The 13,245-nt window shown below is 41.6% G+C and overlaps 1 protein-coding gene across 1 annotated transcript in view; it reads right to left on the minus strand.

The window, feature by feature from the left end:
- Nucleotides 1-3,539: 3,539 nt before the first annotated feature.
- LOC309560462 (cytochrome P450 2F3-like) overlaps nt 3,540-13,245 on the minus strand; it is a gene marked incomplete at both ends in the record, with an annotated part of 75,706 nt that continues 66,000 nt past the window's right edge. Inside the window, 2 exons of the mRNA XM_082264095.1 lie at nt 3,540-3,721; nt 4,801-4,942. Coding sequence (XP_082120221.1) covers nt 3,540-3,721; nt 4,801-4,942 — 324 coding nt within the window. The remainder of the gene's footprint in view (nt 3,722-4,800; nt 4,943-13,245) is intronic.

Below are 13,245 nucleotides of genomic sequence, written 5' to 3' on the forward strand. Positions count from 1 at the left end.
AGCCTAAGGCCTGGGGGGCAAGTCCAGTTAAGTTGCACATTGAACCATCGAATCAGCTCACCATCCATGCCCACCTGGTTTTATAACGGATATTGATGTTATGAAGAAAGACAAACATGATGCAATGTGCTAACATAATTTAGGGTTAATAGCAACAAAGGAGGTTTAAGAAAAATACATGACATCACACCAGACAGGGCCTAGGAATCTCCTGTCGGGTGGAGATCACTCTGTCTGACAGGGCAGTGACTGCATTAGTATTGTGCCGGCCAGGTGCAGGAGCGTACTATTCACACTCATACCACTCCGCTGCAGCTCTGCAAATATAACATTGTGTAGCAGCGACCAGCAACTGTAAACAGTGTCTGGCCCCTACAATAATCCAGCCCTGAGTGGGGCCTTTTCACCCGGCATCAGAGCGGCCCGGGGGGCAATTTACACCCTGCCCCCTCCCAGTCCTGCCCTGCACACCACTAAGTAAGTGAGTGGGGACACTGAAGGGGAGCATGATTTGCACCATTTTTTTTTTTTTTTAAAGAGACAGCACTTGGTCCCTTAAAATACATTTTTAACCATTTCTGGACAGGAAGGATTTGCCCCCTTTATGACCGGGCCATTTTTTGCGTTATTTTATTGGACAATTGCGCGTTCATGCGACGCTGTACCTAAATAAAATTGATGTCCTTTTTTCCCCCCAAATGGAGCTTTCTTTCGGTGGTATTTGATCACCAATTTGATCGACAATTCTAAAAAAAAAAAAAAACATTTTTCTCTTTCTGCTCTATAACAAAAAAAAAATTCTAAATCTAATTTTTTCATCCTTTTTGGCCAATTTGTATTCTGCTACATATTTTTGGTAAAAAAAAATCACAATAAGCATATTTTAATTGGTTTGCGCAAAAGTTATCGCGTCTACAAACTTGGGGAATGATTTATGTCATTTTTATTTATTTATTTATTTTTTACTGGTGTAGCACCCTACAAGGTAGGTGCTAGGTAAAGTATAGTGGGCCTTGCCTGCTTATCAGCAGGGCCATGATTTTCAGCTGGGCTGTCGTGTCTCCCAGGTGTAGCGGTTGAGACTGGGGAGTCTCCCCACTGTTCTCCATGAGAGGGTTCTCATTGGGCAGTGTAGGAAACCCAGTCAATGGCAAACTCAGGCCTGTATCTACCTCAAAAAGGCAGATTCTGCCGCACAGCATTCTGGGAGTGGAAATACGTTTGAGGGGAGCGCATGACGCGGCACCTTTGGCAGGAAGCAGAGTCCCAGGAGGGAGAGTGCTGCTGTCTCTCCTCCTGTCAGAGGAATTGGGTGTCCTGGGCGGCTTCTCTAGTGAGAGGGGACAGAAGGGTGAGCTGAGCTGCAGAGAGGATCCGGTGTGAAGAACCAGCGGAGTTGAGGGGGCCCAGTTTCAGGAAAGCATTCCCAGTTTGTGAGTACTGCAAACTACCCCTGGGGGTCTGCCTAGAGAGAGGGGACCACTCCGGTGAAGATCGTGGGGATCCAGGAGCTAGCTAGCTGGTGCAGGAGCAAAGGAAAGGGTGTGCCTGAAGTGTAGAGGGGGTGCCTAGTGAGAGGACCCTGAAGTACAGAGGGGGCACCAGCGGTTGGGCCCTGAAATGTTAAAATGTACAGCGTGCAGTGTACAGTGTTGAGAGTTGCATCAGCAGAAGCAGTATACAGAAGCTACCTCAGTCAGTGAAGGACTGGAGGGAGCAGTGTTTGGGACTTTTGAGCTAACCAGAGCAAGTCCAAGTACAGTACAGAAAGTCAGTGTTTTTTCAAGCGCTAGCGTTGGTCGGCATCCAGCCGGGATCAAGACAGCGCTGAAAGGCATTTTTCTTCAAAGTGTTCCATTTGTACCTAGTTGAGCCAGAGGAGTATCCCACTAATTCCCTTCTCCCATCCCCAATATCAAATAAACAAAACAAACCAAAGATGCCGGAATGGTCATTGTCTCCAATCTCACACTTGGGTATTCAGATTAAATGGGCTGAAGGTGACACCGGTAACCGTGGCAGACCCACATCAGGCCCAATGCCTGGAAATCCTGCTACACTAGTAATGGTGGTGATCTGCGATTTTTAGCGGGACTGCGACATTGCAGCGGATAGATCGGATACCTAACTGACATTTTTGACACTTTTGGGGGGACCAGTGACATGGCTACAGTAATCAGTGCTAAAAATATTCACTGATACTGTAATAATGCCATTGGCAGGGAAGAGGTTAACACAGTGGGTGATCAGGGGTTAAATGTAAGCCTAGGGGAGTGATTCTAACTGTATGGGGAGGGGCTTTTGAAATTATCACAGAGACCTGTGATCCTATATAGAAGGATCACAGGCGCTCTGTGATCATTCCAGAGAGAAGAACGGTCAGCTGTGTTTACATTAGCTGACCGTCCTTCTCTCTCAGCGGGGAGCGATCGCGGGTGGCCGGCGACAATTGACGCGTAAATGACGTACAGTTACGTCAGTTCACGCAGGAGGCGCTGCATGCCACAATAAATCTGCGGAGGGCGGTCCGAAACCGGTTAAAGATTGATCATTACATTCTGCATATATGAAGATACAAGGATATGGACTTATTTACCAATGACACATGTTTATGTATTTATTCTTTGTTTATTTCACATAATTTCACATAATCAGTTTTTTCATTTGTTTATTGCATAATTGGTTTATCACGAGTACACAAGTGGGGATTTGCTTTATATACCCAGGTGGCGCACAAAACATCTAAGTGCATCCCTGACATTTAGCATTACAAAATGGCACTTTACAGAATGCAATTCAGTTTATTTAGTTGTTGCCCTTGAATTTCTGTTTTACGGTTATAATCTCTATTTAAGAAATATAATCAATGAATTCAGGATCTGGAGAGTGGAGATTAACAATGAGAGTGCATCACAACGCTAAGTACTTTTCAAAGCTTGTTTAGTCCAAGCAGTTTTTATGCCTCGTACACACGATCAGATAATCGGACGACTTATCGTTCACATTTTGTTGCATGATACTAGTATTGAATTCAACAATGCCTACTATACGTATGATTTTTTTCGTACGATTCTGGAAAAGCTTCCTGGTTAGGTAGCTACGTCTCAGATAGTGCAAAACAAAAGCAAAGGCAGCCAGGCTTTTTCCAGGTTATTTTCGGGTTTATGATCATACATGGTCTTTGTCTATTCATTTTTAGCGGACGCATACTGTACTGATTAAACAATTGTTCGCCAGGCTATCGTGCGACAAAAGTTTTCGTGTTTTGTTCCTTCGGATTTTGTTGGATGAAATGTTGTGATCGGCTGTCAAAAGCTGTGTACTAGATTATCGTGCGATCAATTTTAAAGCAATTTTTTTCGTACAATTATCTGATCGTGTGTACATTACTTTTTATATTGTCAGTTCATACAGACTATCTGAAATTTTTTAGCTTTCTTGAAATGAAAACACTACTCTGCTGCCCTCTGCTGGCTAATAAAGATTAATGCATTTTGTCACCGAAATTGGGAGGCTAAACTAAAGCCAAATGGAGTAATTTAGCGAGGAATTACACTAAGCTCGTAAACAGGGGGCAGATTGCCAGCTCCACTGGTTGATGGGGTGAGGTCAATCATATCTGGATGGATTGTAGGCTTGAAAATAAAGTTTTGCAGGAAAGTGGTAAAGAATAGGAAGAGTTCCATGCGTGCCAGACTTTCCCCTAGGCAGATTCGTTTACCTGTATGAAAAAAAAAAAAGAAAACAAATTATATATATATATATATAAAATTTATTTTTTTAATATTATTATTTTTTCACAATAAAACTACTACTGCTGTAACGTATCATGTGTGGTGATAATATATATTCACTACAAAAACATTAGTAACAATTTTCTGAAAACTGTTCTTCCCTACAAAGACATTAATGAATTCTTTAATTAATTCATTATTTATTCATGAAAAACTTTCCCTACTCTTTGCAAAAATAAAGGTTTGGCAATAGATAGATTTTAAAGCTAAACTCCAAGTGTGATTTTTTTTTTTTTTTCTTTTTAGCATAGTCCAGCCTGGACCAATATAAAGAGCACATATTCCATACCTCACTGATCCCTGTGAACGGTTGCCATTCAGAGGAGAGCGGTCTGGTACTATTAAGGCTGCTGAGCAAACAATGAAGCTGTGCTAAAATCAAGTTTACCTTAATCTAGTTATTTGGAGTTATTTGGAAATTATTTGGAAATTATTTTTACCAGAATCCAGGTATCACCTCACAGGGTCACTGGGAATGTTTTTTCGCCCAAAGTCTATGCAGCATCATTACCTTTCTCTGTTCCCTGTGTCCACAATTATATTCAAACGTTCAGCCCAGGTATAAATCTGATTGGTGGTCGGGAAAAACCAACATGAGGAGAAGAGGAGGGGAACAAGGAAGGTTAGAAAAACCCTCTCTTGCATCACAGAGCACCAGATGATGGAGAAAAGGGGACTGAGAAAGACTAGTTCACTACACTAAGGCAGGGGTCTCAAACTGGTGGCCCTCCAGCTGTTACGAAACTACAAGTCCCATCATGCCTCTGTCTATGGGAGTCATGCCTTGCAATGCCTTATGGGCATTGGAGTTCTGCAATAGCTGGAGGGCCACCAATTTGAGACTCCTAGACTAAAGGGTTTTGCTCCATTAGGAATATCAAGGTTTAATTTTCAAAACATGTTCCCTTATTTTTCCTATAACCTAGGGCATGGTATCTTAGAACTTCCCATTACATTTCCTGAAATGTAAATTGACCACAATAGGTATTTTGAGTCAAATAAATACCTGAGGAGAAAGGCATGAACGCATCGTTAGCCTTGAAACAATTTTTTTCATCCAAGAAGTTGTCGGGGTTGAAGGTGTGAGGCTCTTTGAATTTCTCAGGATCAGTGTGAACAGAGGTGAGCACCGGGATAACTTCTGTGCCCTGCAGAGGATATAATAGAAAGTATACCTCATGTTTGATTGATCCAGTACCAGTAGTTTTTTTTTTTTTAATCATATCGATACAGCAACAGTAAAAAGAGATTTAACCTTCACATATGGAAAGGCTTCTTCACAGTAAGAGCTGTGAAACCGTGGACCAGGCCTGGTTTTGTCCAGCTCAGAAGATTGTTTTTAAAAAGTGCAACTACCCCCGACAGGGGTAGTTGACCTAGGGAATATCCTATTGTGCTTTAGGGGATCAAGATGGCCCCCCCTCCCCATTGGGGTGAATTAGATCATGCTTTATTGTTTTTCTCTGCCTTCCTCTGGATCAACTGTGGAAATAGAATTGTGTATATGTAGGTTTTCTACTTGTGTTTGTGTGTGTTTGCTTTTTTTCATTGGTTGAACTAGATGGACTAGTATCTTTTTTCAACCAGACTAACTATGTAACCATGTAACTACCGTATTTTTCGCCGTATATGACGCACCGGCATATAAGACGCACCCAATTTTAAAGGAGGAAAATCTAGAAAAAAAAAGATTCTGAACCAAATACTGCAGTAAAATATTTTATATCAACAGGTGAGGGTATAGGCATGGCACAGGTGATGTTTCAGGCATGGCACAGGTGGTGGTTTAGGCATGGCACAGGTGGTGGTTTAGGCATGGCACAGGTGGTGGTTTAGGCATGGCACAGGTGGTGTTTCAGGCATGGCACAGGTGATGTTTCAGGCATGGCACAGGTGGTGGTTTAGGCATGGCACAGGTGATGTTTTAGGCATGGCACAGGTGGTGGTTTAGGCATGGCACAGGTGGTGGTTTAGGCATGGCACAGGTGATGTTTTAGGCATGGCACAGGTGGTGGTTTAGGCATGGCACAGGTGGTGGTTTAGGCATGGCACAGGTGGTGTTTCAGGCATGGCACAGGTGATGTTTCAGGCATGGCACAGGTGGTGGTTTAGGCATGGCACAGGTGGTGGTTTAGGCATGGAACAGGTGGTGGTTTAGGCATGGCACAGGTGGTGGTTTAGGCATGGCACAGGTGGTGGTTTAGGCATGGCACAGGTGAGGGTTTAGGCATGGCACAGGTGGTGGTTTAGGCATGGCACAGGTGGTGGTTTAGGCATGGCACAGGTGACGGTACAGGCATGGCACAGGTCAGCTTCAATCACTTACCTGCTCTCCTGGGCTGCCTGCGAGACGTCCACGGCGCTGCTCCTCTCATCCTCTTCTTCTGACGGCGGCGGGATTCCGGGAACCGTCCACGGCGCTGCTCCTCTCGACCTCTTCTGTCTTCTTTGACGGCGGGCGGCGGCTCTCTCGGTCCGGCGGGAAGGAGATCGGGCGGTGACGGTGCGTGACTGGACACAGCGGGCAAAATGTGTATTTGCCGTATAAGACGCACCAACTCCCCCCCCCCAGTTTTGGGGAAGAAAAAGTGCGTCTTATACGGCGAAAAATACGGTATGTATTAAAAAGGGGGGAGGGGAAATATTGTGACTTTGCATGAGGACATGCCATGGTAGGGATATATACCTCCATATAAGGGAAAGGGAAAGGGGAAGTGGAAAAATCCCAGGAAAAAGTTTCACCGCCCAATCTAGAAAGCAGACGGGAATATGACACCATTAGGAGAATACCTTACATAGTATAACCGGTTTGCCAAGCAACTTGAGCAAAGTACTAAAAACAAACACAAAAGGAGTTGCAAAAAATGGCTCAAACACAGGTATTGGAAAAATTGAAAATTGTACTTTATTGAGTGAAGGACAAATAAAAAAAATTTACATACAACCTATGCAAGTAAAATAATTGTATCAAAAAAGTTTGGTAGAAAAGATATATATATTCACAGGCCTATGAACTGTGTACCAGTTAAATTGCGTCCCAGCTCATAAAAACACACACACACTGGGGAGTACCTCAAGTGCTCCACCCCACACCCAGATCCACGCCCACCAAGAACCGCTAACCTAGGAGCTGCTTGAAATGACCAAAAATTTCCCTCTCACTGTTAGGTGGCAGCAAGGAAAAGGAGTAAGTCCTGAAACTTGCAACGAATAAATGGAGTGAAAAATTGGGGGATGTAAGTCATGAAGGAAGAGCAGCCCAGAGAGCAAGGGGGAGCTGAAGCCACCAAGCTGATCTTAATATCAGGAAAGATTAAATCAGTGTCTTCTGGGACCTGCAGTCCAGGTTTTCACCACTTCATGAAGGAGAGATCAAGATCAGGCTACTTGGCACCTGGGGTGAGGTGCAATGATTGTGGCATCAAATGGCACCTGGTGATAAGGGCAAGGTGATGGAGAGACACACATGGATCTTCAGGCTTAAGCCTAGAGCATGCAGATGGAGGAACAGAAGATCCCGACCGCTCCCGACCCACCTCCGACCCGACGCTAGAGTGTCTGAAGCCGCCGGGGACGAGCGCGGGCGCTGCGAGCGGTGAACCTCGCTGACCCCCCCCCCCCCACGCTCCGCTCAGCCTCAATACCAGGAGGAGTTCCTTCGCTGTGTGGCGCGTGGATGTCCGTGCCGGTGAATCCTGTCTCCTGCGCGGCGATGCAGTCATGCAGCCGCAACGATAGATGGTAGAAGCCTCTATACTAATTGTTACCGCTGGAAGCTGGGTATGGACAGAGAGAAGCAGGTCCCAAAGGAGCGGATCTCAAGAGAGCTGCCCGGCCCACCTGAGTCCTGCGAGCGCTGGGAAGTACACAGTGCAGTTGAAAGTTGAGAAAGACTCCTTATCACCTCGTCCCGTCCCATCCCGTCCAGCACTGCCATCTTGGAGACGCTGCTGCCTTGCTGCCTGAGAGCTGAGAAACGGAGGAGGACAGGAGAGTAAAAGCCCAAGATGAACAGAGAGTATTTTAAAGGAGGACAGTCTACTTAAAACCGTGAGTTACAGAGGAGTAAACCCTCTTTTTCATATCATCTCTACTGTCATCCGATTGTTTATTAGAAGGACTTTCCAAGACTTCCTAGAGATAATATACAATAAGTCAGCATGCTAATAAATATAAAGCCAGCACACCTGAGAATGACCTAGCTACCCCATGTGTTAAAACCAGTATATTCACATTAAGCGTCTTTTTCGGAGTAGCAGGTGCAACAGTCTCTCCACTTTTTAAATCAGCTCACGTTTATACCACATGGCACTCCGGCAGCTGGACTATTATATACTGGTATATACCTATGCATAGCTAAATTAGTAGGGGAAGGAATGAAGGACCTATACAGAGAACCATAAGAAGAACACAGGTGTGAATAAGGCTCTTGGATCTGTATAAAATAATTAATATTTTTACTTCTATGAAATAAAACCCGGCACTGCCCAAGCATTTTGTATGCCATACAGCTCGAGTCCGGCCCAGCCAGTAATAGCTGGAATAATAAGGAGCGAGCCCTTAACAAAGTGGGAGTCTTAATCAATCTATTTTTGGTCTTGTTTTTCTTTTCTTTTTTTTTTCTCCTTTTACTAACATTTAAAGATGGGATCCACCCCAGCCTGTACAAGGACTTGAGTAGGGAGCTGGAAGGCTGGAAGTACCCCATACCTCTATTTCTCACTGCCGCCTGTCAATACGAAGTCAATATAGAGATTACCTGGCCTTATTGTGTATCCCCTTTGGCAATAATGCAAACATATTCCATACTGTTTATCCATACTGTATAACGAATTTTGAGTACCAACATATTGACTTGTGAGATTTTATAAAGGAATCTCGGAACCACCTTTTACATAATGAGGGGTAAATCTACAAGAGGAGGAGCTATTGCAAAATCACCAAGGGTGACCTCAAGTCCTAACACAATCAGGAAATTTATGACACAAGAAAACTCCTTAGAAAAAACATCTCAGGAAAAACAACAAGGAACAGGAAAGAAGAGAGTGGAGAAAAGTCAAAAAGCTGAAGTAACTAAATCACCTATCAGTTCAGCAAACTCTGAGATAAGCTTAAGGACTGAAAATGATGAAGAGGAAGAAGAAGAACTAGGAGAAACAAAAGAACATGCTCCTACAAAAGGTGAAATGCGAGAAATGTTCGCAGAATTAGAAAAATCATTAAAAATCGAATTGGTTAAAATCCAGACCGACCTAGGACACGTCCAGATGGATTTGGGACATGCCCTGGGCCGGGTAGAAGAACTAGAGAAAAAGCAAGAAGACCAAACAAAAACAATACAGGGAATGAGAAAAGAAATAAGCGAGACCAGGAAAAAAGTCAGAGATCTAGCTTACAAATTAGAAGATCAAGAGAACAGAGCAAGATGAAAAAATTTGAGGATTCGAGGATTAAGGGATACATCACAGGAAGAAAACTTGGGAGATAAACTTCAAAAAATCTTAAACCCAGTACTAGGTAGAGGGGAAGAAGATCAATTACTGATTGAAAGAGCCCACCGCATAAGAAAACCGACAGGAATCCCAGCAGAATCACCTAGAGATGTGATAATCAGGTTTCAAAACTACACAGACAAAGCACAAATATGGGAAAACTTAAAGAAGAACAAATCATTAATAAATACAGGAAATACAGAAAATGACAAGATACAGATATTTACAGACTTAGCACCGGAAACATTGAGGAGGAGAAGAATTTTAAAGCCATTGACAGAAGAAATGCAAAAACAAGGAATTAGATACAATTGGGGGTTCCCAGCTAGTCTAATAGGAAAAAGAGATGGACGATCAGCAAAACTCACTTTCCCAGAGGAAACTCAAGAATTCTGTAAAAAACTAGATATACAAGAGCCAAACATGCCCGGATGGTACGAAAATGACAAAGGAGAAGAACCACGAAGAAACTTTCAGACGGAAGAACATGAATGGACATTAGCTAGAAAGAACAAAAGATAAAAAATGCGGAAATATTGTCCAAATAATGAAAGTTTGGAAGAGAACTTTGCAGAGCAGGACATATATAGGGGGAAATTATTATTATTTTTTTTTTTTTTTTTTTCTTTCCCCCTTTCTGCCATACTCTGTGAGGTTCTCTCTTATCTACGTATTGATATGAACTGTATGGGGGGACTGAGGGAGGGAGGAGGGGTTGGGGGGGCGGAAGGATGATGGGGGAGAGGGAGGGAGGGGAAGGGAGATAAGCCATATAAAGGAAATAGGATAGCCCCCCCAAAGGCCGGAATGTCCTTCCAATTGAGGAAGGAGATAGAACGTGCTAATCCATTAGAGCACCACCCCAAAAGAAAATGGGTATTAGGGAGAATGACCCAAAGAAACAACTAAATACCCTAAGATCAAAAGTTGATCAAAAGAATATCAATATGAGACGGAGAGAGATGGAGGCGGGGAGGGAGGGGGGGGGGGAGGTGGGGAGGGGGAGGGATGGGAGGAGGGGTAGAGATAGGGAAACTCCCCATTGCCCAAAAGGAAAAGAAATTTTAAAAGTTTGTCAGTCCAACAACATGGGTAGAATGCTGTTAGCGGAATTTAAATCGGTCCAGCGCTTCCGTGTTCAAGGAAGAGCTGGCCCGAGCAGAAAAGATAGAAATGAAAGATGAACAACTAAAAATAATAACATATAATGTAAGAGGATTAAATTCCCATATAAAAAGGTATAAAATATTGGAAGAGTTGAGGAGAGAAGCAGCAAATATAGCTTTTCTGCAGGAAACGCATATTTCTCTCCACTCGAATATAAAACTTTTTTCCAAACACTTTCCTAAATGGTATTATGGGGACTCACCAATAGAGCGTGCAAGAGGGGTAGCAATAGGAATAGCAAGAAATATAGAATTCTCCCTAGAAGAAATGAAAACAGATCCGAATGGCCGATATATTTTTCTTAAGGGTCAAATAAGGGGGATGGAGTTGACATTAGCCAATATTTATAATCCAAACAAAAAACCAAGTGAATATCTGGGGAGAATCCTATATGACTTAGAGAGCTTTAAAAAAGGCTATTTGATAATGGCAGGGGATATAAATTTTTGTATTGACCCAAGTGTCGATAGTACATCGGGGGTAAGGATGCTGGGTGAACAAAAACTAAGGAAAATAAGGAAAAAACTACATCAGAACCAACTAGTAGATGCATGGAGGATTCAACACCCAAAAAAAAGAGATTACACTTATTACTCCTCAATACACTCGATGTACTCAAGATTGGACTATTTTTTTATTGACCATCGCCTACTAGAATTTATAGAAAGTACAGAAATAGGTACAATCACATTGTCAGACCACGCACCCCTAACTTTAACAATTAAGACACCGATCCACCACAAAAGTATGGGAACATGGAGGTTAAATGAAGAACTAATTCTAGAGGAAGAAATAGGAAATAGAATAGAAAAAGAACTAGAGTTTTATTTTCAAAAGAACGACACACCAGAAATAGCATCCGCTACACTCTGGGAAGCACACAAAGCTTATATCCGAGGAATATTAATATCCAATGCGTCAAGAAAAAAGAAAGAGAGGACAAATCAAATCAATACACTTATAGGAGAAATATACGACCTAGAACAAAAACATAAAAAAGAATTTAAAAAAGAAATAGAGAAAAACCTTATAATAAAAAGAGATGAATTAAAAGATCTATTGGAAGAGGAATCTAGAAATCATTTCAATAAGATAGCTAGATACAGATACAAATTTGGAAATAAACCAGGAAGATCCCTAGCGAGATTACTGATGAGGAAAAAATCAAAAAATTACATAGAAAAAATTAAAAACAGTAAAAACAAAATAATCAACTCAACCACAGGAATAGCTAAAGCCTTTCATGCCTTTTATAGCACTTTATACAATGTCCGAAAGGAAGAAACCCCGAAAATAAGACAGGAAAAAATAATAAAGATCCAAAAATATATTAAGGAAGCAGATCTGCCTAAAATTCCAGAAGACAAATTGGAACTTCTTGAAGCTCCAATTACTGAAAATGAAATAAGAGAAGCATTAAAAACTACTCAAAATGGAAGGAGCCCAGGTCCGGACGGATACACAATAAAGTACTATAAAAGATTCAAAGAAATATTAATTCCAAAAATGCAAAAATATTTGAATAAAATAGGGAAGAAAGACCTAAGAGAAGAATCTCTAATGGCATACATTACGGTAATACCGAAAGAAGGGAAAGATCAAACCCTCTGTTCTAGTTATAGGCCAATTGCGTTGTTAAACGCAGACACAAAATTATTTGCGAAAATCTTGGCAACAAGACTAAAAGAGTTACTAAAAATGTGGATCCATCCGGACCAAACTGGATTCGTCCCAGGCAGAGAAGGGAAGGATAATGTGATTCGTACCCTGCTTCTACTACAAAAAACAAAAAAATATGAGGTCCCCTCCATCCTATTATCAATTGATGCTGAAAAGGCTTTTGATAGGGTGGACTGGGACTTCATGAAAGAAACCATAAAAAACTTAGGGATGGGGTCAAGAATGAGGCAATGGATAGAGGCACTATATAATAACCCTACGGCAAAAATTAAAATAAACGGAAGCTTATCAGAGAAATTTGGAATGAGCAATGGGACGAGACAGGGGTGTCCTTTATCACCCCTACTGTTCGTACTAACCCTGGAACCATTATTGGCAAAAATTAGACAAAATAAAGATATAAAAGGAGTAACGGTAAACCAAGACGAGCACAAAATCGCAGCATATGCGGACGATTTATTATTCATCGTTACAAATCCAAGGATTACTCTTCCAAACATTCAAAAGGAGTTAAAAGATTATGGTAAGTTGTCAAACTTTAAAATAAATCCAATAAAATCAGAGATTTTGAATATAAGGTTAAATATCCAGGAAGAACAAATAATAAAAACATATTTCCCATATACGTGGACAAAAGAAAAATTAAAATACTTAGGGATATATTTAACACCACAAATTGGAAAATTATATCAAGCTAACTATATACCGTTATTGAACGAAATAAAAACAGACATAAGAAAGAAATCAAATGGTTTAATCTCATGGATCGGAAGGAATAACGTTGTTAAGATGTTTATCTTGCCAAAAATCTTATACACCTTCTCCTTGCTGCCAATAAACATCCCCGCAACTTTCTTTAGGGTAATAAGAACTTTATTGACAAAATATATATGGCAGTGGAAAAAACCCAGAATACAGTACAAGATCCTTACAAGAAGTAAAACACAAGGAGGATTAGCAACTCCAGATATAGAAAGGTATTATAAGGCAGTAATTATTACACGAATGGTGGACTGGACAAAAACAGAAAAGAGGGAAAAAAGATGGGTAGAGATAGAATGTGCACAAAATAATAATCACCTACACAAAACAATATGGATACCACCAAAATA

This window comes from Pelophylax lessonae (genome assembly GCF_965119305.1).
Source record: "Pelophylax lessonae genome assembly, chromosome: 7".
Lineage (NCBI taxonomy): Eukaryota > Metazoa > Chordata > Amphibia > Anura > Ranidae > Pelophylax > Pelophylax lessonae.